The 24,934-nt window shown below is 35.3% G+C and overlaps 1 protein-coding gene across 4 annotated transcripts in view; it reads right to left on the reverse strand.

Annotated features, from left to right (window-relative positions):
• Window positions 1-24,934, reverse strand: part of LOC131146912 (uncharacterized) — a 125,112-nt gene that overhangs the window by 87,137 nt on the left and 13,041 nt on the right. For 3 of the 4 annotated variants that reach the window (XM_058096757.1, XM_058096758.1, XM_058096759.1), the window contains exons 2-4: window positions 24,543-24,902; window positions 18,321-18,453; window positions 4,341-4,516 (exon numbers count right to left, since the gene is read on the reverse strand). In XM_058096757.1, coding sequence (XP_057952740.1) covers window positions 4,341-4,516; window positions 18,321-18,453; window positions 24,543-24,902 — 669 coding nt within the window. Of the gene's footprint in view, window positions 1-4,340; window positions 4,517-18,320; window positions 18,454-24,542; window positions 24,903-24,934 lie in introns of those variants that run through there. The other variant, XM_058096760.1, reaches the window with a different exon arrangement.

Here is a 24,934-nt window from a genome sequence, read left to right on the forward strand (position 1 = left end):
TTTTAGTCTTTTCCTCATTTGTCACTTCCAAACTCGAGCTTTTAGTTTGGTTTTCATTAGACAACTGATTAAAGTATCTCCGCCAACCTATCTTTTATGTCTTTTCTTTGAATAAGACATTATCATTCTCATCCATTATACATTTTATATTACATAAACTTTTGCATTTTCTTTCTCTAGCTCTAGCAAGTTCATAAATGTCTCTATCCCCTTATATTGTAGCTAGTTTCGTATATAAAATATCATAAGCTCTATGTTTAACTTCTCTAATAGCTTTTTTTGCATTTTTTATTGCCTCTTTCTACTTTCTAAAATTTCCTATATTTCTACAACTTTGTCATGTTTTATCCCAGTTTCTTTTTGGTCTTTATGGTTGTTTGGACATCTTGATCCCACCACCAACTTTCTTTACTACCTGAGTATCTAACTCTAGATTCACCTAAAACCTCTTTTGTTATCTTTATAATAGAGTTAGCCACTCTCTTTAATCATTTTATCATTGAATTTTATATATTTTCTCCCCTCAAGCTCCACCACCTAGTCCTTTTGCATTGACTTATGTCGCTTTTTTTAAAGTATACACATAATACTAAGCCACTATATTGTGTAGTCAAACTTTCACTTGGGATAACTTTACAACCTTTACACGATAAACAACCCCCCTCCTAGTTAAGAAGAAATCTATATGGCTTTTATTTTGCCCACTCTTGAAAGTTATTAAACATTCTTCTCTTTTTATAAAAAAGGTATTAATTATAAGCAAATTGTAGGACATGGAAAAATATAAAATTGTATCACCAGCCTCATTTTTATCTTCACTCGATGTATCTTCTCATAACCTATATTATCCTTTCCAATAGGTCCATTAAAACAACTCCTATAAATGTGATTTCAAGTGTTCATATCCCTATATAATACCATCCATATCTTCCCAAAATTGTATTTTAAGGTTTTCTGCTAAGCCTATTTGGGGAGCATACACCAATTACATTTACCATCTCTAGGCTTAGATCTATCTTGAATTTTTATGATCCTATCCCTATAATTTATCATCTTATACTATCGTTTAGGTATCTGTGATGCCCACCTTATTTTCATGTCTCTTTTTTTGTCCCAGTGTACCAAGGTTTAAATCCTAATTTCTCAATTTCTCTAGCTTTCTACCCTACCCAATTCATCTCTTGAAGGCCAATTAAGTTAATTTTTCTTCTACTCATTTTATCCACTATCTCCATGCATTTGCCCGTAAGTGTCCCTATATTCTAAGTTTCTAATCTAATCCTAGTTTTCTGTGCTAACTGCTAACTTCTTAGCCCTCTCCCTAGACTAACCCAATTTACTCCACCCTAGTCCATTTCTTGTTGCAACAAGGTGGTAAAAGTGCAAATCGTTGCTTGTAAGGAGCGCACTAGTGAATATTTGGTAAGGATTCATGAAATAAAGATCAGAGAAGTTTTGCGCTAGCTACCAACTACCTAACGCAACCCTGCTCCTTTACCCAGGCTTGGGACTAGCTGTGTATACAAGGATAATTTGTATTACACAAAGTACAAGAATCAATAGTTTCATTTTTTTTTGTCAATGCAAACTTATTTCACAAAGACAAAAGGCCAAAACTAAAAACCCACACAACCTAACCTAAGCAATCTAAACTAAAACAAAACTAATCTAAGCGAAAACAAAGTCTAAAATCCTACCCAACATCCAATTCACAATTTTCTAAAGCACCCTAGAACCAAATCTAAAAACCACACATATATCACAATGAACTTAAACTCTAAAGCATGCAATTTCATCTTGCGAAAAAAAAGATTTAAAAAAATCAAAAATTCATGCAATAGTACTTCTAAAAATTTTTTGTATAATCCAAGAGTTGCAAAAGGATTTTGTCTTGAGATCTGAAAAATAAGAAATAAATGCATATGTTAAGCCTACAAATCAAAAACAAAAAACTTACTCTACTAATCAGCAATTAAGAACAATTTGAGAAAAAAATAACAATAAAAATAAAACAGATCAAAAGCGGGAGAAAATCTCACAAACAACCAGAGAAAGAAGCTAAAACAAATCTGATCATGATGTGTAAAAGAAATGGCTTCAATTGAAAATCATAGATAACCTTGGGCAAGAATCCAATTCAAAACCTGGATCCCAAGCAGAAGAGCCGTTGGGCTGATATACGAAACCCTTGGGGTCAATTCAGGCAAAGTTGAGTACCCTAATATAACACCGATGATGACCTGCTGCGAAATACAGCAGGAAGTAACCTTTGATGCTAGAAAATTTAATGCCAACAACGAAAAAATTCAATGCCAAAATCAATCAATTAAAAAATATGTAAAGCGAAAGGGGATTGCAAGAATTTTTCAATCGAAATTCAAGATTCAGCAATGGAATTGAAGAATCGGTGCTGCAGATGCTTTCTGGTGGAGTCAACGGTGATGCTCGTTGAACCGATCAAAGAGAAAGAGTTGAGGAATCCCCCAAAATTTTGCTTGTTTTTGCACTTACGATTCAAGAATTTCCAAAAATTTTCAAGAATGCAATGCGTTCAAGAAGAACCTAGAAAAACAAGAAACTTGAAGATGAAGAATGTGAAAAACCAGCAGCTTAGATCAATTCTTTAAATAAAAGAACTATGGAACTCTCAAACAATATCAGAATAAGGTGCTTCTTGAAGAATTCCATCGCCCTAGTTTCCGTGATCGTATCTTTTTCTTGCATGTTGATTTTGATTATATCAACCCTCAGGCTTTTAGCAGCAACCTCTAAATGCATATTCACGATACTTCAAGAATTTGGGAAGGAGCTTCCAAGGACGAGTTAGGATTGTGGAAATTTGGGGACATGATGCTTGAAATTTGCCTGACGATTTTGTACAAACCTTGAAATCAAGACTTGAAATCCTTACTTTCAAACACAGCCTGCTGGGGGAGGACTGAGTTGTATAGGTAGCATGCTCCTTCAGAACAAGAAATACAAAGAGAATTGAGGGAGAGAAACAGAGAAAGAAGAGAAGAAGAATTAAGAAAGGACAAGGAAAGAAGATGCTGCAGGCAGAAGAGACAGTGGGAAAGAAATCAGGCACAGAACAGAGAGTTAAAGAAGTGCAGAAAGAGAGAGAAACTGGATAGAACAGAATAGAGAAGAGAAGGGAGGAGGAAGAGGAAAAAAGAGACGAAGCCTTGAACACATTTTTATGCAAGACAATTTTGAGCGAACTAGAGGCAAAAGGACCCTCAATATCTTCCCAATCCATTGGGAAGAACCCTCTCCCTCTTTAATCTAAGCAAAGAGGAAATGAGATATCTATGAGATTAATTCCCATGGACTTGCATGAGTAGCATTAGTGCAAAACTAGCATCCCACTCATTCTTACTCTTGATCACCCTATCTCACCCCATCTACTCTTTATCACTATGCCAAAGGGACTCTGGTTCTAAAGGAAAATTCCACAACCACTTCCCCACAAGACAAGTGTTTTTGGACAGCAAATTACATAGACTCAAGCTCCCAAAATCCATAAACCTACAAGCCCCCTCGAAATTCGCTAGATGATCCCTCCTATCCCCAACATCTGACCAAAGCAAATCCCTCATCACCCACCCTAAACAAGCAGCCAACCCGCAGGAATAATCCCACCACAACCACTCCATCCGCAGGATTTTAGATGAGAGTAAATTTTGAACCCAGGAGCTATCACCCTTCTCAAGACAAAAACTCTCCTAAGTCAAAGCGAAAAAGAATTTATCGACAACCTCCATTCTACACTTATGGGTCACTATGAATAGTCCTCTGCCTCTCACAATATTATTTGCAACTCCCAACAAAGAAGATAACCCCCATCCCAAGTCTCTCACATAATTAGCTATGAGCTAATTATAAGTTAAAACATGAAAATGTTCACCAATTCCATGCTCAAGACAACCATTTTAGAAATGCTACAAATCCATTATTTCCTAAGTAGTCACACAATTTTGTACCTAGCCATCACATAAACTTAATCATGGGATTACAAGCAAGTATACATCAAATATTGCAATTACTCAACAAACTTATATTTTTGACAAAAATGGAACTGAAATCAACACCATGAATGCTGCTCACGTCATTTACAATGTCTTTTTCTCCAAACTATTTGGGCAATGGCAGCAAGAAAAGTAAATTTGAATTCTCAAAAAAGATCTAGCATTAATGCCTCAAAAATGAGATGCATTTAACTGCAATAATAATCATTCTAGGACCATACCAATGAGGCCTAACCATCATTTTATATTTCACCTAATCAACATAAATGCAAAATAAATAAATAAACTTATGAATGATAGAAACAATTGTACCTCCTCTGATTCCGTCATTTTCTTTGTGCATCGTACATGATGAGATTCGTCAACTATCAATATTGCCCATTCCAACTCAAGCATGCTTTTCCGCAAATGATGAAGCATTGTATATGAAGTAATCACAATTCTTGGACATTTCATTAAATTGGCAGGATTATCGCGATGATTAAAAACTGAAAACAAAGTAGCATTCATAAACAGATGGAATATAGAAATACATACTAATCGCAATATGCCGCAAAGGTAAGCCTAATCCATATCAAGAGAAATATGCACAAAAATGTGGGGAGTGAAAAGTCACAACCCTATTACTCAATTCCTGTCAAACATAATCAATTGAATATTTTTGCATTGTTGTTTGCATTTCCAATTATGTTGAATAAATTTATACTAAGAATATGGGTTTTTAAAAAGGAAATCAGTGTTGTATTCTTAATAAATATAAGATTGTTATGGAATTTAACTGCTGTAGGAGGGGCTTGGATGAGACTAAAGTAATAGAAAATAATGTAAAAGTAAAATAATATAGAAATTAGCGTCAAAATTTAAAAATAAAAAATAAAAAAACAAAACAGAACAAAAACAAAGAGCTGGATACTTGAGAGACCAGGATGAGACCTGGCAGAACACTTGCAGCTCCTGCTCATAACTTTCTCAGCTATACTGTTTTATCTATTATTTACAGAAAATGCACTAGTAACTGTTGTAAAACCCTAGCCTCCATACAGGGAAAAGGAAAAAGATAAGAGCAGGAAAGTGAAAATTCCGCAGAAAATGCAGACAAATCTAGAAAAATACAGGAAAGTCAGAGAAAGCATCATCACAAGCGTGAAAAGCTAACAATCAAGATAGGTATCTTTAATCTTCACTTTATTCATCTAAGGATATTGCTTAAAATGGAATTCATTAAGGGAAACATATTCACTTGAATGTAATTGAAATTTTAAGTTGCGTCTATTTGTTGTCTAATAAACTCCAAAACAATTTTTTCCCTTGTGTTCTCACAGTACCATATTTTTGAATGATTGGAACAATTTTGTGTTCTATTATTGGGCTTGTTAAGGGAGATGGTTATGTTAAACAATTTCTATCAAATTTTGGAATGACTGCACATCTTGTTTATGTTCAGTTAATCGCTGAACATAGTGACTTTTAAGGACAAATGACGCTGGTCACTGCATGTGCTGGTTGTGTCTGAAATGTTGCAGGCTCCCGTGGGTGAAAGGCCACAAACTTCCAAAGGGTATCTCTGCTGAACACATTGGTTGGCCAAGCTGGAAGTAGTCGCTCGATTGAAATGTTTGTTGCTATGTTGAAATAGGTGTGCTACTTCAGTAACTTGTGGAGTTGTGGTGGTAACTCTAGCTAAGGAGATTACGTAGAATGATGATTATGTTCATGAAAGTAGAATTAATGCTTTTGCCCAAGACTCTGCTGAAATAAAACTCATAAAGACTTCATTAAATCAGCCTTAACCCATTCTAATAGTCTCAAAAGAAGGCCATAGTTAAGCCATCTGGACTCGGAGCCTTGTGCCTATCCATTCCAAACACTACATTCCTTTCATCTCCTGAAAAGGCCTTTCCAACCAACTCATTTGAACAAAAAAAAAAAAGAAAGTGTTCCACTCCTTTCAATCATTGCACTACTCTCATCCTCTTCAGTTAATAAATTGGGAAAAAAAAAATGATCTCATTTGCAATCAATCGAAGATCTGAAGGGCCTAGTCCTCTCAACTCCAATTCTCTCACTAAATTTTTCCTAATCTTACCATCAGCCAAACAATGAAAAAACTTAGTATTACAGATACCCTCTCTATCTCATTAAATTTAGTGTTTTGCCTCCAACTCCCCATTTTGCTAAAAATCACCTCCTCTAGCTCATTTTTCAACAAGCCTGCTTTGCTTCCCTCCAGCACCGTTAAAACTCATCCTTCCTCTTTTCTATCCAATAAATCAATCTCCACTCAATTTTAAACTTTCCTAACCTATTATCTCCAAAACAGTTCCAACCTCCACTTTTTCAAAACTCATTTTAAATGTTTTAAGTTTTTCACGATCTTAAAACCCTCCCAGCCTCTAACAGAAACCTTAGCCCAAGAATTTTCAATCAAAGAAATGTGGCATGCAGGCATATGGAGAGATGCAAATTTGGATTATGATGTTCCTGTAAGAGACCATGGAGGCATATATATATATATAGCAGACCTATTTTCTCTTTATTCCTTACACCAATTTGTTGTGGGTAATGGTTCTCGCATTTGTTTATGGGAAGTCTTTTAGTTGGGTTATTAACTTATTATGCATTTTTCATTTCTTTTCATCATGTATATCATCTTTCCTTGCTGCATAATTTAGTTATAACTTCCTTTCTAGTTTCTAACGAGGATAATTTTTCTTTGGATTTTCCATGTTTCTAGGTCATTTAACAATAAGAAGATGGAAGAGTTTTCTTTGTTGTGTTTATTGGAGGGGTTTCTTCCTTCCACTAGGAAGGAGTTTTGCTCGAAGGTTCTAAATTTCATCAAGAAATTACTTATGTAAGTCTTTTTCTAAGCATTTAAATCACAAAAACATGTCTTTTCCGCTTCAACATAGGATATGGAAGGCCAAAGTTCCCTCTTAGATTAAAGTTTTTATTTGGTGTTGTTTCTTAATAGAGTTTATGCCAACAATCTATTACAAAGTAGGAAGCTTTCTAAGGCCTCGTCTCTAGATGTGTGTACTATTTGTTTTTATGGCTCAGAATCTACATCACATCCTTTTGTGCATTGTTCTTTCTCTTGGAGGGTTTGGAATTTACCTATTTCGGTTTGTTTAAAGAATTGGGTTTGTCAAGAATTAGAGGAGAATTTGTCATAAAATTACATTTTTATCCTAGATTGTGGATTTAATCAACATCAAACTTCCAAGTGCATAGTTGTAAATTAATTATTAATTAAATTACATTTTCATTCTTGCATGAGGTCAAAATTGGTAGTGTACGTCGAGATTGGCTACAAAGACATGTGACGGGGCATCTCTATTCCTGACAAGTCCTAAAGAGACTTGGCTTGCTAGGCTTGAACTATGGTTTGCTATGAGAGATTCCCAATCCCTATAGCCTTTTCCTAAGCTGCTCAAGCATCCATTGTGCACCATGCATGACACGTGTTTCCTTTCAGATTTGTTTCATCTTGTGTGTCATGACCTGCTTTGCTCAATAATTTTAAATCTATCATTAATTGAGATGTGACATGGCATCTGGAAAGACACTAGGATTTCATCGTAGAGAAATTGGGGAAATTGAAAGAAAGGAAAATAGTAAGAGAAAATAGGGTTGATCACGAGATCTCCCCAAATTATTTAAAGGCTATGAATTATGTTATTGCTTGAATTGAAAAGCCCCGTAGGGATACATATATATGTAGGGTAGGGAACTCTACGCATATTAGGAATGTAAAATATCCCAATCTAAGTCCTTAATGGACTCAATCTTGATTGATTTAGGAATCCTAACACAAATAAAAATACAACATTAAATAGAATCCTAACATTAAATAGAAAATCCCAATTGACTTGGGAATCTTAAAACAATAATTAGAAATCCCAATTGATATGAGAATCCCAACATTCCCGCGCAATAAACCCGAGAATCTCTCCTTCAAAGATTTATAAGTTTCCCAAATTGCATCTTTGGATGGTAAGTGAGACCAATGAACTAAAACTTCTATGATGTCTTGACTTCAACATTTGACCACTTGGTGATCCAAAATTGCTTATGGTTGCACTTGAAACTCACTAGTAGTGCAACATTAGACAAGTGGCACAACATAGTAACTTGCTCCCCTAACTTCTTTTTTGAGGCATAATACATGAAAAACCGGATGTACCGAACCTACTAGCAAGTCAAGATGATAAGCAACAAGGCCAATACGTTTTAGAACCTTAAAAGGCCTATAGAACCAAGGAGATAACTTCAATAAAGAATGAATAGTTATAGGGTTGAAGCTTGAAAAAAACCTAATCTCTCACTAAGAATTCTCTTTCACTATGATGCTTATCAGCTTGCTATTTCATATGAGCTTGAGCTACAACAAGATTTTCCTTAGAAAGCTTAAGCACTCTGTCTCAATCATGTAACTCCTTGTCAACTTGATCAATTCTAGATGATCAAGCGGAATACTTAGCAAGAACAACAAGAGCTCAACCATAAACAGCCTCGAATGGAGTCAACTTGATAGAGGAATGATAAGTGGTATTGTACCACCATTCAGCCCATGTGAGCCATCACACCCAATCCTTCAGTTTTGTCGCTAGCAAAGCAACGAAGATAAGTCTCCAAGAACTTGTTAACAACATCAGTTTGCCCATCTAATTGTAGGTAATATGCAATGCTCTTGTAAACAAAAAAGTTCCTTCCAAAAGTTGTTGGTTAAGACATTGTCACGATCACTTACAATAGACTAAGGAATTCCATGTAACTTGACAATATTCTCAACAAAAAGTACTCACTTATAACAATATAAGGGTGAGTTATGGCACAAAAATGAGCATATCAGTCCAAGCTTCTTCTGGAATAGGAATAGGTTGTAGAAGGCCTGGACTCGCCACAATTTTCCCTTTTTATCATTAACAAATATCACATTTTGCCACAAACTTCTTGATTTCATCCTTCATTCTCTTCTAGTAAAATTCCTGAGAAATGTGCTTGTAGGTTTTAAGAAAACCAGAGTGACCTACAGTCGATGATGCATGTGATTCTTGCAACATGGTTTGCTAGTGGGATAAATTAGGCACTAATTAAATCCTCCCCTTCTACAGTAAGTTTAAAGAGTCCCAAAAGTAAGGAGTGATTGAAGTTGGCTCTTTTTGTAGCATTTGGATAATACCTCTAATTGTCACGTCCATAGCTTTTGGCACATGACTGGCCATGACTTGACCTAAAATCCAAAGGGATATTACTAGGCCTAGGCAAGAATTTGTTTTACAAATCATCATTTGGAAACCACTTAAAAGCCAATTTAAGAGTGAACGCTTGTTGAAAATACAAGACGTATACATATACATACATACATACATATATATATATATATATATATGTATGTATGTATGTATATTTCATATGCAACTAAAAACGTTTTTCATTTAGTGACAAGCTCTCTACATTGGGTTGTACTTTACATGCAACGTTTTTCACACTCCCTAGTCTACATACATAACCGCCAAAACCAAACACACACTTAGTATCCTTCTTGTCTTCCTACCATCTTGTAATACATGTCAAAATGGTAGTATCATGGAGAACTTAACAAGTGCAGCTCTCCTTCAATTTGAACCCAAAATTTATTAAGGAATAGGGTGAGCCACCACAAGCTCAGTAGACATTCTTAATTCCCCGTTATTCAAACAAGAATTTCAATACCTAACACATTATTTCTTACATGTATGCATGATCATAAGGTGCATGAACACATTCTTTATTCTAAACAATATGCATGAACACACTCTTTATTCTAGGCAATTTGTTCATCTCAAGTGACCATCGCAAAACATCCAAATAGCATGCATTTACGCCTTTTTTTACCAACATAGAAGTGTTATCCCAACTAAGTGAACATTTTATCTCAAACAAGTGCCAATTTCCAGCTTGGCCAACCACCGCTTAATGCGTAAATACCAACAAGTGCCAAAAACCAGCTTGGCCAACCACTACGTAAACGCGGAAATGCCCTCCAAAGGTTTAAGGCCTTTCATCCAAGGACAACACAACCTCTACTTGCTCAAATTCCACAATTTCGTAGCAATGACAAGACATGGTACCATCAATTTCACACAATAACAATTCAATAGCAAGTAAAACCATCAAATATTGAAATAGCAAGTAAAACCATCATCCTTCTTCTAACTCAATTTAAGTCTCCCTCTGAAATTCATGTACTCGAAACATAGCAGGACCGTAGCAGCTAGTGGCAACAGGGGTCCTGCAATGCTGGCATCTGTGCGCTAGGTGTCTCCTGCTAGTTTTTCAGAGCTACTATGTGGCTGCTACTGTTTGTAGTGCGGCCACGTGTCACACCTGGTTTCAGCATTCCCCACTTTTTTTTCTCTTTTTGCCCCAAATTTTATGCTATTTATGCTTTAGCATGACCCTCATAGTCTGCTTTCATCTAACCACCCCCCCCCCCCCCAAATCACTAATAAGTCAAATGGAATTTCCAATATCAACTAACACAACTCAAATAAATGAATAACATGGGTAGTATGAGCTTGTTAAGTGCAAAACAAATCAAATCATGCTAATTTATCGAAGTATTTTAAATTTACTGTGGCCTAAAGGGTATGGTTATCACACTAGTCTCCAAATTTTACCACCATTCCTTCTTGATTTGTTCAATAGTACATGTAAGCACAAAAATCGCTATAAAATTTCAACTTGTTAAGGAAGTCGTTAAAGTGCATCAGCACAATCCTTTCCTTTCAAATAATCTCATAAACATAGCCCAACAACTTAGTGACCGACTTTTGTTGTTCCATGGAAGAGATTCCTTGCTCCAAAAAAGACTTTGGGGTCTTATGATCAGTTCGGATTTGGAAATGACCAACCAATTAAATACGACTCCATTTTGTACCTGCATGCAAAATGGCTAGCATATCTTTGTCATAAATAGAGATGTCAATGTGGGATGGAGAAAGAGCCTTACTGGCGAAAGCAATGGGGCGTCTATCTTGCATTAAAACTGCACCAAGGTCAACTCTTGATGCATCAAACTCAATGATGAACACCTTGTTGAAATTTGGTAAGGCAAGAACTAGTGTGGTGGACATTGCATGCATAAGCTTGACAAAGCCTTGTTCATCTTCCTCACTCCATTTGAATGCATCCTTTCTCAATAAAGTAGCCAGTGGAGCGCTAATCTTTACATAATCCTTGACAAACTTGCGGTAGTAACCAATCAACCACAAAACTCCTCGCAATATTTAGATTATTTGTGGAATAGGTCAATATGTCATCACTTGTATTTTAGAAGCATCAATTGAAACACCTTTTTGGGTAACAATATGCCTCAGGTATTCCGCATGCAATAAAGCAAAACTATATTTAGATTTCTTGACAAACAAATGATGCTCATGAAGAGTAGTAAGTACAGTTCACAAATGACCTAAATTATCTTTAGAATATGAGTTATACATCAAGATATTATCAAATATATAAGAACAAACTTACGCAGCTAAGGTCAGAAAATGCCATTAATGAGACTTTGGAAGGTTGAAGGCACATTGGTCAACCCAAAAGGCATAACAAAGAACTTGTAATGGCCATCATGATTTCTAAACACAGTCTTCTGAATGTCATCCTCATGTACCTGAATCTGGTGATAACTCCGGTCTCCAGTCGAGTTTGGCGACCCATTGGGCACCTCCCAACTCATCTAACAATTCATCCACAATAGGAATAGGATATTTATCCTTCACAGTGTTCTTGTTCAATGCTCAAAAATCAACACACATCCGCCAAGAGCCATCCTTCTTCTTCACCAATAGGGCAGGAGAAGAATATAGACTGACACCTAGTTGAATTATGTCAGCATCTAACATTTCTTTCACTATATTTTCTATTTCTACTTTTCGAAAATAATGATAGCGATAAGGACGAGCATTATACTACCTAGCTACACACAAATGTGGTGATGATGTGTTCACCAAGGTGGCAATCCTAGTGGCTTTGCAAAAAGATCAACAAATTCTGAAATAAAAGATTCTAGCCCTTCATCCTAACTAGGTTTATGTTGAAACTCCTTTGGTGCTCAAATTTAAACCAGGCAGCCATGCCACTCTCTTGCAATTAACCGGCGAACTTCATAACTAGCTTAGAGATATTCCAAGCTATATCACCTAGAGTCCTAAAATTGTTTAATACCCAAAACAACTCCTTAGTATTTTGGTTGCAGCAAAAAGAAATCAACAAACAACCCATGGTTTTGCATAGTAAGTTTAACCTTTGGATAGGGGTGAGCAAATGGTCGATTTGGCCAAATTCGGTTAATTAACCGAATTAACCGAAATTTTCGGTTAATGAGAACTATTAACCAAACTGCCCGAATAAAGGAACCCTCACCGAACCCGACCGAATTACCTTTTCGAGTAATTCGGTTAACCAAATTAATTTGAAATTAATTAATAAAAACATAATATAATTGTAGATTTTTTACCAAATACTAATTAACATATTAACATATACTAATTTATATTGAAATTTTAATTAATTATTAAATCGGTTATTTCAGTTAACGGAATTAACATTCCTCTTAACCAAACTGATTAACTGATTAACCGAACTTTGTAAAACCATAACTGAACCGACCGATCCTGTGTTCTTAACCGAACCGAACCGACCGAAATCGGTTTATTCGGGTTTCACCAAATTATGCTCACCCCTACCTTTGGATACTATCTTTGACATGTCAAGGTTCTTCCATCTGCAACCTTAATATCGAACTTTTCACATTGCTCCACAAGATAGGCTGGCTATTTAGCAATTTTAGTGTCCATGAAATTATTAGTGCTACTTGTATCAATTAAGATAGTAACAAGTTTTCATGGTTTGAGGATTAGCATAACCAGCTAAAGCATGAACTAAAGAAGTGATATATTCATCATTATCATCAAATTCAATATCTTCCTGATTTGAATAAAGGAGATCATTCTCAACCTCTTTTGGCTCCTCTACTGGTTCAATTATCAAAAGTCATCCTTTTTGAAATGGTACCCTCTATGCCACTTTTCATCACAATGCCAACACAAACCTTTCGTCATTCACTCTTTAAATTCCTCCTGATTCAATCATTTGGCAGGAGAATTGCAAGGAGTAGGTGGTGTGATAGTGCTACTAAAAATATGCTTGCTAATGGTCTTGTGGTCTTGTTGGTGTGACGTCATTCTTCTCCCAACTTCTCTTCTTCTAACCGTGCAAAGGAAATTGTAGAGGTCATAGTCCGTGGCCAACGCACTTTGACCTCATGTATGTCAAGTAAGAGACAATCAATGAAGTACCGACGAGTTGACTTTCATTCCAATCATTAGTCCTGTTTGATAGCTACTCAAATCGTGTCTAGTACTCCAATATAGTGCAAGTTTGGCGTATTTTGGCAAACTCTCCATCAATATTCTCATATCTAGTGTGCCCAAATCGAGCAAGTAATCTAGAAACAAATTCTGCCCATGAAGGCAGTTTGTAATAAGCTCCAAACCAATCATATCATTGAATAACATTGCCATCCAAACAAATAGAAGCAATCTCAACTTTAGATGTTTCTGGAGTGCAGTGAGAGCAAAAGTATTTTTCAGCCCTAGAAACCCAACCAATAAGGTCATCGCTGTCCCACCGAGGAAATTCCACCTTTATACGAAGGTCCATGAGCACGTTCTCCTTGGTAACGTCCTTTGCACGTGTATGGCTGCTCCCTACAATTAACTAACATAGAGACATCATCTTCTCTCTCTTTATGGGAAAATGTAATGAGTAGTTTAGAGAGCAATGCTTGGATGCCAATTTGATGAAGGACAAATGTGGAAACTCAAAAATAGAGAGAAAATTAAGGGAATTAAGGGAGGGAAACAGAGGATAGAATATGAAGAAGAGAAGCTGCAACAACAGAAGGAGGAGGGCAAAATAGACAGAAGACAGACAGTATTAAATGAGAGATGCAAGAAGAAGGAAGAAGTAAGGAGGTAGAGGAAACTGCGAGAGAGGGAAACTGCAATTAGAATTCTAATTCAAAACAATAATTGTACTTCAATTTGCATGTCCCACACTTATACCACTACTACTACTAACACATATTTACATTAGTAACCCAACTAAACACATAATTACAAAATACTAACACATAATTACTAACACATAAACAAAAAAACCCCAACCTGTGCCTCAAATGTACGCCAAATGGGCGGCCTATAGGATTTTAGATGGTCCTCCATCATATGTCCTCCTAGGACTGTTTGTATGGCTTAAAAAAGTCTCCTCAAGCATGATTTGGGAGATTTAGTGAGGATGATATTGACTGTGACCTTTCCAGATGTGGGGTACATTATTCTGTATTTCATCATTGTGTCATACTGATGCTATCTGATGGTATAAATAAATTTATGGGATGATTTTGTAATTATAGGTGATGACCATGAGAGAATAGAGCACTTAAGGCAATTCTATATTACAAAGTTCCAAACTAAAGATTTTGGACCATTAAAGTACTTTTTGGGAATTAAGATAGCCATACCTTGTCAAGTGATGTAGGACGGTTCTAAGTAGCCTTAGTCCTACAGTTGACCCTCTTTGTAGCACACACACAATATCACAATCTATGGGAAGAATTGAATAAACCAAGCATGAACATCACAAACATATTCTAATGTCACAAGTTGTTGAGATTTTGAAAATGTATATAATTTGATTAGAAACCCTAAGCTGATCATTTCATTCAAGTAATTAAGTTCACTTAAAAGATGTTATTTAAAAGTCTTAGATCACAAGTCCAAACATACAAATCAAATATCACTAAGCACGGTACTAGCAAGCATGTTCATGCTGAAAATCTAGGAAGATTCAAAGAGAATGAACAAGGTTTTTCAATCAAGTATTTGGGTAGAGTTTCAAGGCTTACAAGGTACCTTTAGGGACTGTCTTAGATGGTAACAAACAAGGAATTGAAACAAGCTTACCAAAGATTCGGAATGACAAACACCAAGACACACGAGAACTCGATTCACACCACGAACAAGCTTGTTAATCTTTCGGAATCTTGAGACAAGAATGAATCTTGAGAATGAATCTTGAGGAAAGTTGTGGTTGTGGACTATGAAAGAGAAGTGGGTGTGTAGTGTTGATGATGACGTTGATGTTGTCGGGGTCTCTCACCAACCAATCTCCGAGGAGACGGAATGTAGTCTCACACTACTCACTCACAAGGAGAGGAACAAGATTCACAAGTCTAAGCAAAGGCTTCTTTTTAACTGATAATGCAATCATCTTTACAATACAAGTGATGGCATATTTATAGCCTTACATGAGCATGCACATGACTTGCACATGACTTCTTACGAGATTTAAAGAAAATACAAAAGTAAAATAAAGAACGCAAGACACTTTGACTTGCAAGTTGTCATCCTTTTAGCTTCCAAGAGAAGCTTCAATTGCTGCAACTAAAGTCTTCAAGTGCTACAACTAAAGTTTTTTGCTTTGCAAGTTTCCAAGCTAGCTTCCAAGAGAAGATTCAATTGCTGTAAATAAAGTCTGCAATTGCTGCAACTAAAGTCTTCAAGTGCTGCACTTAAGTCTTCAATTGCATTAAGTCTGCAATTGCTACAGCTAAAGTCTTCAACTGTATAAAGTCTGCAATTGTTGCAGCTAAAGTCTTCAATTGCATAAAATCGGCAATTGCTACAAATAACGTTCACATCTAATGGTGGACTTCGGGTGGTCGTCCACATGTCACAATATCTATGAAAGATACTCGAGGTGCATGTTGATCCCCATCATCAAGGAATTGTTCTTGTCAAAGGAAATATGTTCTTGAATTGTAGGATCATGGCTGAGTAAGGTTTGTTGGCATCCAAAGCTATTGATACTACTATGGATCCTGACAGTAAATAAATGTCGAATTGGAGTGTAATTTTAGCTAAAACAGCAGACGAGGGCAATATCAAAGCCTTATTTGAATTATCTTTCACTAACGAGGCCAAATATTTATTCCGCAACTAGTGTTTTAGTTTCTAGACTAACCCCACATAGTTCATTGGGTTGTTATCCGCATCAGTAGACATCTAAAAAGTGCACCTGATAAAGGTCCTCTATACCAGGATCATGGCCATACAATTTCTCTGGGATAAATAGATACAGACTAGGTTGGGTCTCCTTTCGACAGAACAACCAAGATTGGGGTGTGTGTCTTTTAGTCGAAACTTGGTGCCTTGGAATAATAGGAAGCATATTATAGTTGCAACATCAAGGGCAAAATTTGTGTACAATGCCATGGCTCATACCACATGTGATCTAACTTACTTGAAGAATATGGTGGAAGAACTAGGGTTCAATATTCCCAGTTTATGGACCTGAAGTGTTATAATCAAACAATTGTTCATATTGCTCCACATCAATTTTTTAATTAGAGGACTGAGCACGTTGAAGTTGATTGCCACTTTGTTCAAGAAAAAACTCTTGCAGAAGCTTATCAAGACCACTTGCATTAAATCTGAACATCAATTGGATATTTGGATTTGTTTACCAAGTCCTTGGCGGGTGCCCATGTTATGTTCATTTATGACAAGCTAGGAGCATAGAACATATATGCTCCAGCTTCAGGGGAGTATTACAGCATTACCATGCATTAAATGGTATTATTAACCTTTTACATATGTGAAGTATATTATAAATAAATTAGTAGAGCTGATCAATTGTGGATTCTCAAAATCCTAGAAATCTTCTTTCCCCATTCCATTTTCTCTCTAGAAGTCAAACCAGTTCTTAAAATCATGGCATTTGGTGCTACTTCTAGTTTAAATTTATGTAAGCTCAACTGTTTATCTGCATAACAATTTTGGTTGTACAAAATACCATTACTCTGCATTACATTTTTGTTGTAAATCAATAATAGATTCAACAAAAATTGGAAGAAAATGTAAACAAATTTTGAAAGAAAATATTCATGTTTGTCCACAAGAGAAAGGGATATTTTGGGCACATAATTGTGTACACCATTTGTACTTGTATATATAGTCGGTGTCATAGTGATACACACCTAACCGCCCATATGAATAATATAATAATTAAGTGAATAGGACTCAACACAAAACTCATAAGAAAATGAATTTTCAGTATTTATAGAATCACAAGAAAAACATAGCCGTCGAGTATGTAGTCAAATGATTACAAGTCATGAACAATAACCTCAATTATTTTTTTTAAATAATAAAACAAATCCATTAGGGGGGAAAAAACATAATTACAATATAATGAGGATAAGAAATCCATCAATAAAAAGCACAAAAGAAAAGAAAGGGGAAAACACTAACAAATTATATCAAATCTACTTTCCAATCCCTTGAATGTCAGACAGCAAAAGACCCCCAAAAACCCCAAAAGAGAGCCCAAAAAGAAGCAAGAAAAATAACTTTCTCCCAAAGCAATCTTGGAGAAGTCTTTTGATCTTTGAAAACTCTAGCATTCCTTTCCAGCCAAAGCGACCACAAGATTGTAAAAACAGTGCAGTCCCAAAATATCCTCTCTCCTTCCCAAAACCCCAAAAATTCACTTCCAAAAATCCTGAATTGTAGCTGGAGCCACCCAATATTCACCAGAGTATGAAAAAAAATTGTACCACATGCACCTTGCGACCTTGTGATGAATGAACAAATGACCAATAGTCTCAATTAGACTCATTGCACAGCATGCATATCTGGACTAAGGGCTTTGTAAGGCCTCTTTTTTGTAGCTTATCATTTTGTATTAATCGTTAAGAATTAAGGTCCAAATGAAGGGCCAGATTTTAAATAGAATCTTTGCTTTCCAAACAGCTTTACGTAAGAGGAGAGGGCTTAGAATTTGTGGATTTTATGAGACTGGAGTATTGGAGAAGAAAGACTTTGAAGAGAAAGACCCTGAAGTGTCCCCAAGCGAAAGCCTCGTATCCTCCCACGAATTGGGCATGAAAGAATCCAGCACACCCAATAAAAGAGTTAACTCACCAACCTCTCTTTCATTGATACTAATAAAGAAATGAAAATCCTAAGAAAGAGAGGCCCCCTCAAAAGAATAAAAAGCTGAAATTGTTGCATTGTGAGCAGTAGACAGTCTAAACAGATGCAGCACCAACAGCTCCAACAAAGACTCACCAACCCAAATGTCCTCCCAGAATTGAATTTTATCCCATTACCTGCTTTAAAACAGGTGAGAGGAAAGAAAAGGCCATATAATTAAAATATTACACTGTATACACCATACCAAGATGGATATCTGCAGGTAAACACAAGGGCAGCCAACGCTCCAGTTCTTCTGCCCATGAAAATCGCAGAATAGCCGGACAAACAACAAGCATAGAACCTTCATTCATGAAACAACTTGCTATAGCAATGGCCTAGAAGAAATTCAAGCATGTAAGTTAATATTCCATGCCTAATTACAAGATAAAAATTGGAGCTATGCAACAAAAATTTAATTATAAATTAACTAAACAATAAACATCTAAATTTGGTCATCATTCAAAAGAGACATACCAATTAAAAGAAATAGGCATGATTCACGAAAATTGACAAAAGATACAAGAAACACTAACAAAAGAAAGAGTCCAACACCCTCCAACGAACAAAAACAAATTATCAAAGTAGCTTTCTGACGCACTACAAATTACCCAAACCCACCAAAAGAATTCACCCGAAAAATATGCACCAAACGCATCCCTATATCAAATGAAATTAGTGAACTTATCCCCCAAAAAAATTCTTTCATTTCGCTTTATCCACGACATCCAAAGAATACCAAAGCAAGTACTTCCACAAAATCCCCCACTTCTTGCCTCTCCTAAAACCACAAAAATATATCCTCATAAGACCATCCTACTCATTCAAGATACCCACACCTTAGTGAATACACCAAACAAATTATTCCAAAGCAACCTAGCACCCTCATAATGATGAAAGTGATGTGAAGCAAGTGAAACCCAAATCTTGGTTTAAAGCTTATAGGGGGCTAGGCAAGGGGATCCTTTATTACCCTTCCTTTTTACTCTCATTGTGTATGTGTTAGAGTAGGACGTTAGGTAGAGGGGTGGATAGGAGCAATTCTCAATTATCTAACACTAGTATAAGAAATTAAGAAGAGATTAAGTGTAATATGCCCTAAAAGAAATATAATCGCTCTTCCAACTAGCCAAACACCTACCCAATCTCTCAACTACTAAATTGCCAACAAAAATAAAAAATAAATAAAAATAATCACACACTACAAAACAATCATAAGACCGCCCCCATTCACTTGAGATACCCACACATCAACAAATACACCAACCAAATTATTCTAAAGAAACCTAGACCCATCATAATGATGAAATAGCTGTGAACTATGATCATGCAAAAGCAAATCCATTGCACTGGAGCATAAATAGTTACTTCAGCATCCCACACATTAAAATAAAGACATTCACTCCAGCTTTGCCCATAAAGTGTCAAGATACGAGGGAATCTCCATAACCATTTACGAACCAAGAAAATGCTTTTAGACACCACAATTCATAGACTCAATCGCCCTTTTGCTTTAGGCCAACCAACAATTTCCTAACTAAACAAATGATTTCACCAATTCTCAGTCCTAGTGTTGACCATAATAAATTCCTCATAATCTTCTCAATTACCTACAACAGCTATAGGAATTCCGAATAAAGACATAAAAAAAGAGGAATAGCAAAAAAATGACAATAGATAGGTGTATACGCCCCAAAAGAACTATAAGCTCTCCCGCAACCCTCTCAATGCCTATCCAAACTCTCAAATGCTAAAAGGGTGTCCCCAGGCCACAAGGCTCCCCACTTTGCAAGGGTGGGGGGAGGATCATCACAGTGTATGCAGCCTTACCCGTGCTTTTATGCAAAGAGGTTGTTTCCTTAGACTGGAACCTATGACCAATTGGTCACAAAAGAGCAACTATTGACCAAATTCTCAACTACTTAACAGCAAAAAACAAAGGGAAAAAAAAAGACCTAAAATTACCTTCTAAAGGAATACTAAAAATAGAAAAGACCAAGCCAACTCTACACAACTAGCTATCCTTCCAAAATTACAAGCCCCTAAGTATTGAGCATCAACTAAATCCCTACTGCCTTGTTTTTAGCTATATTACCACCTCAAAATTTTTTAGCAGCAAAAGCACTTTGCAAAAATTTCTAGCATTGTCTTCCAAGAAAATAATGGCCTCATTAGTAAATTGTGAATGAAAGACCTCCATGCCCACCACACCCCCCCTTTACCCACTCTAAAGCGTCGTACAATCAACAACTTTGGGCATGCTTCATCATCCTACTGGACACATAAACACTATAATAAATAAAAATTTGAGACAGCTTATAACTTTGCCTTAGCCCACTAAATGCAGTAAACCAAGCTTTAGACTCCAATGACACACAGGGAAGATGATGAAAAACAACCCCTAATCCACTTCCTCTGCCTATTCCCAAACCCCATTCTTTACAAAATCTTGTCTTAAAAACCCCAATTCACCCTATTCTAAGCCTTTTCAAAATCTAGCTTTAACACAATACCTTTGTTACCTTTCTACTAACATCTTCAACCAATGCAATGGCAACTAAGGAACCGCCCAAACTTAATCTACCTCAAATAAAAGCACTATGTGACATAGAAAGTCTAATTCAAGACCTCTCAACATCCATGACAAAACCATTGCCAAAATCTTATAAAGAAAAGTAACCAAGCAAATAGGTCTATGATCCTCGATCTTAAGTCAACTACTCCTCTAAGAGACAAGTGTTGAAGTGGAACTAACATTCTTCACCACAACAACATTCCTATAAAACTACTGAAAATCCCTATTAATATCACCTAAAAAATCTTATTAGCAATAGGAGGCATTCAAATATTCTATGTTGATCTTAAGTCAACAGTCCTTTTCAGGGACTGCTAATGTGGAGCTAACACCTCAGCACATTATTGCTATGAAACTTAAACAAAACCCTAATCATATCACCTAAAAAGAATGGTATTAGCAATAGGGGGAGGATTCTAGCAAACTAGCAATATTGCAATATTTGTTGTCCAACTCCTTCGCCTTATCCACCTAACAACAATTTTTTAAGAATGATCTTTGCAATGGAATGGATTCAAATGGCATGTGTTGGCCCTTAAAAAAGGTGGATCCGATAGCAAACTAGCAATTGGCCTTGTTGTTGGGGGAATAGAAACCCGAGTCTTGGTCTAAAGCTTGTCCAACTCCTTCACTTTATGTGTCTACAACAACAATTTTCTCCTCCCATTTCTTTTCCCCTACTTTTGCTCTAAGCTCCACTCCTTTGAGCGTTGTTAATGTTTTTGAGTTATCAAAGCCTAGAGGGACCTCTTGCAAGGGTCTATGACTATGTTCTGGTATTCTACTTATTCTATTAGATAATCGTTTTTGTTGTAAGCCAACAATGTATATCAAGCTTTAACACTCCCCCGCATGCGCAACCCAACAACACATGGAGAGATAAACAAAAGATAAATTCACATTACAGGGAATACAATTATTTTTTTAAACACCACATAATAAACACGGGCAACAAGACTAGAACCAGGCCCTACTAGTAACCAGCTCTAATACCATGTTAGAAAACCACTTTACCTAAAAGCTTAGGACTTGTTTCGTATCGTTGCTATTTTCTATTTTCTATTTCTATTTTTGCATAGTGAAAAAATAGATTATAAAAACGCATTTGTTTATGTTGTCAATTTTCTATTTACGTTGCCGATTTTTAGCTATTTGCGAAAAATTGAAAACTAGATTTCATGGTTTTCAGTTGTTTTGGCGGCCTGTTTCCAAAAATTTTACCCAAAATAGTTCTTTTAGATTAAACTATTTATTTTATATAAATTAAAATAAAAATTAAATAATCATATGAATTTAATATAATTGAAATATAAATATAAATAAATTCCTAAAAATAATAATAAATTCAATGACATTATTTTTACTATTTTTTAATTGCCATGTCCAATAAAATTTTATTGTTAAGTAAATTTTGAAAGTATAACAATTAAGTAAAATAATTATAATAAATTTTTTTATTATTGCAATATTTTAATGTGTATTATTTTGCAATTTTATTATTTAAATCATATTTTTATAAAGAAGACGAGTCTAGGTGCAACGGTAAAGTTGTCGCTATAAGACCTGGCGGTCATGGGTTCAAGGCGTGAAAACAGCCTCTTGCAAAAATGTAAGGTAAGGTTGTGTACTATAGACCCATCACGGTTCACTCATTACCTGAACCCCGCATAAGCAGAAGCTTTGTGCACCGAGCTACCCTTTTTCTCATTTGATTTAAAAATGAGCATTTTTAAAATTTTATAAATATTAACCAAATAGGTTGCTATTTTTTGGTTTTTGTTTCTGATTTCTGTTTTTGTAATTTTTGACAATGATACCAAACAACCCCTTAAGTTGCTAGGTTGTGGTCTAACAATGAGTCTCAAATTTTAACATATTCTACTTGCAAGCCTGATATTCTACTAAATAAAGTGTTGGGAAATAGCCTCAATATTAAACCTAAACCAGTTTTGTTACAATAGAATGGAGTTGATAGGAAGATTATCACTATATACCTACTCAAGAATGAAACAGACAACCAAGACCAATATTCTCTTGGTTGCCGAGTCATTGGCTCATGAGTCCTACAAGGGAGAAATACGGTTAGGAAGGAATCTAAAATGGGACAAAAGAAGGAATGATTAAATGAAGAATTGAAAAAATAAAATAGAATGACTATATGAATTTGAAATATAATTAAAATAAAAATGCCTAGAAATTTTCAAAAAAATTAAAAAATAAGAAAGTTCGTTTAAATTGTCATGTATAATAAGATTGTTTTTTTTAAGTGAATTTTGAAACATAATAACTAAGTATAATAATTATTAATAACTTTATTTTAATTATAATATTTTCAATTTTTATTATTTTTTTTACTCTCATCACATTTTTTTAATTGTTATTTGATCCAAGGACAAAATTAAGCATTTGTTTAATAAAGTTATTAATTTGTTTTAGTTTTACAAATACATTATTGTTCTTCAAAAGTGAATTTTGAAATATCATAATTAAGTAAAATAACTATTAATAACTTTCATTCTTATTATAATATTTTTAATTTTTACTATTTTTTATTTTCATCATGATATTGCATTAATTGATGAAACTAGGGAAGAAGTAGAGGCTGAGTTAGAATTATGAAAAGAAGCTTTGGAATCTAGAGGCTATAAGATAAGTAGAAATAAGACAGAATATATGAAATGTAATTTTAGTTATGATAGGTGGAATATTGGAGACAAAGTTTAAACTTGATGATGAAGAAATAAATAGCACTTGTAGATTTCAATACCTTGGATCTTTATGCAAGCTGAAGGGGAAATTAAAGATGATGTAATGCATAGAGTAAGCAAGTTGGGTAAAATGGAGAAGCGCTTCAAGTATACTCTGTGATCATAGAATACCCTTAAAATTGAAAGGGAAGTTTTATAGAACAGCTATAAGACCAGCTACGCTATATGGATCGGAATGTTGAGCGACGAAGAAACATAATATCCAAAAAGTAAAAGTTTCTGAGATGAGAATGTTTAGATGGATGAGTGGTATAACATTGAAAGATAATAATGAACATATTCGCGATAAGTTAGGTGTAGCCCCTATAGAAGATAAGATAAGGGAGTGACAACTCAGATGGTATGGACACTTGCAACGTAAGCCACATAGTGCACCAGTGAGGAAGAGTGAGTTAGTTACTATGGAGGGCAGTAGAAGGGGTAGGGGTAGACCTAAAATAACTTGGGAGGAGATAGTGAGTAAGGATTTAATATCCCTAAATCTGTCAAAAAAAATGGTCCATGATCGCATAAATTGGCGGAAAAGGATTCATATAGCCGACCCCACCTAGTGGGACTTAAGGCTTGGTTTTGTTGTTGTTGCTTACTTTCATCATATTTTTTTAATTGTTATTTGATCCAAGTACAAAATTGAGCATTTGTTTAATCAAGTTATTAGTTTGCTTTAGTTTTACAAATATTAACCAAGTACGTTGTTCGTTTTTTGATTTTTTACTTTCTCTTTCTTGTTTTTAGTTTTTGTTTTCATTATTTTTGACAATGATACCTAACAGCCCCTAATATTCCTATCCCATTACAAGAACTAATTTCTCTTTTACAAGATTTACCCCTTTAGTATGATTCCTTAATTATTCAACATAACCAATAAATCACATAGTTGAACATCATTAATTTGACAACTATCGCACATTTTGTTGATTCTTATGACTTAAGAAACAAAAAACAATCCTCAAATGCGAATAAAAATTAAACATAACAATGCAACAAAGCATCGAATAAAAACAAAAAGCATCAAAAAGAGATAAGTATATTGTATACCAAACAAAAACAAAAGCATTAAGTACATTAAATTTTTAAATTATACCTGGAGTGTCTTCCCTAACCCCATTTCATCTGCAATGAGACACCGACCACCCCTCTGTAACCCAAATTTGACGCCATCAAGTTGAAAAGGCATGAGTACATCTACCAAGGATCTTGGAAGATTCTCAATTAATTCATCAACTTTATCACTAGGCAAGTGTTCAGGCCTACATGGGATCCACCGCCCCTCAATATAGGAATGTGAAAGCTTCTCAACGACATTAAATGTTCCCCAAGGTATCTCTTCAACCTCAATGCCTTTGGATTTCTTTAAACTTCTAACAACCTTATCATAGTCTCTAAGTTTATAAACACAAGCCATTTCCCCACCATGATTTTGAGTGTAGTGAGAAGCCAGCACCTAATCAAATTAAAAGAATAAAATTCACATGA

Source organism: Malania oleifera, chromosome 13 (assembly GCF_029873635.1).
Source record: "Malania oleifera isolate guangnan ecotype guangnan chromosome 13, ASM2987363v1, whole genome shotgun sequence".
In the NCBI taxonomy this organism is placed as follows: Eukaryota; Viridiplantae; Streptophyta; class Magnoliopsida; order Santalales; family Ximeniaceae; genus Malania; species Malania oleifera.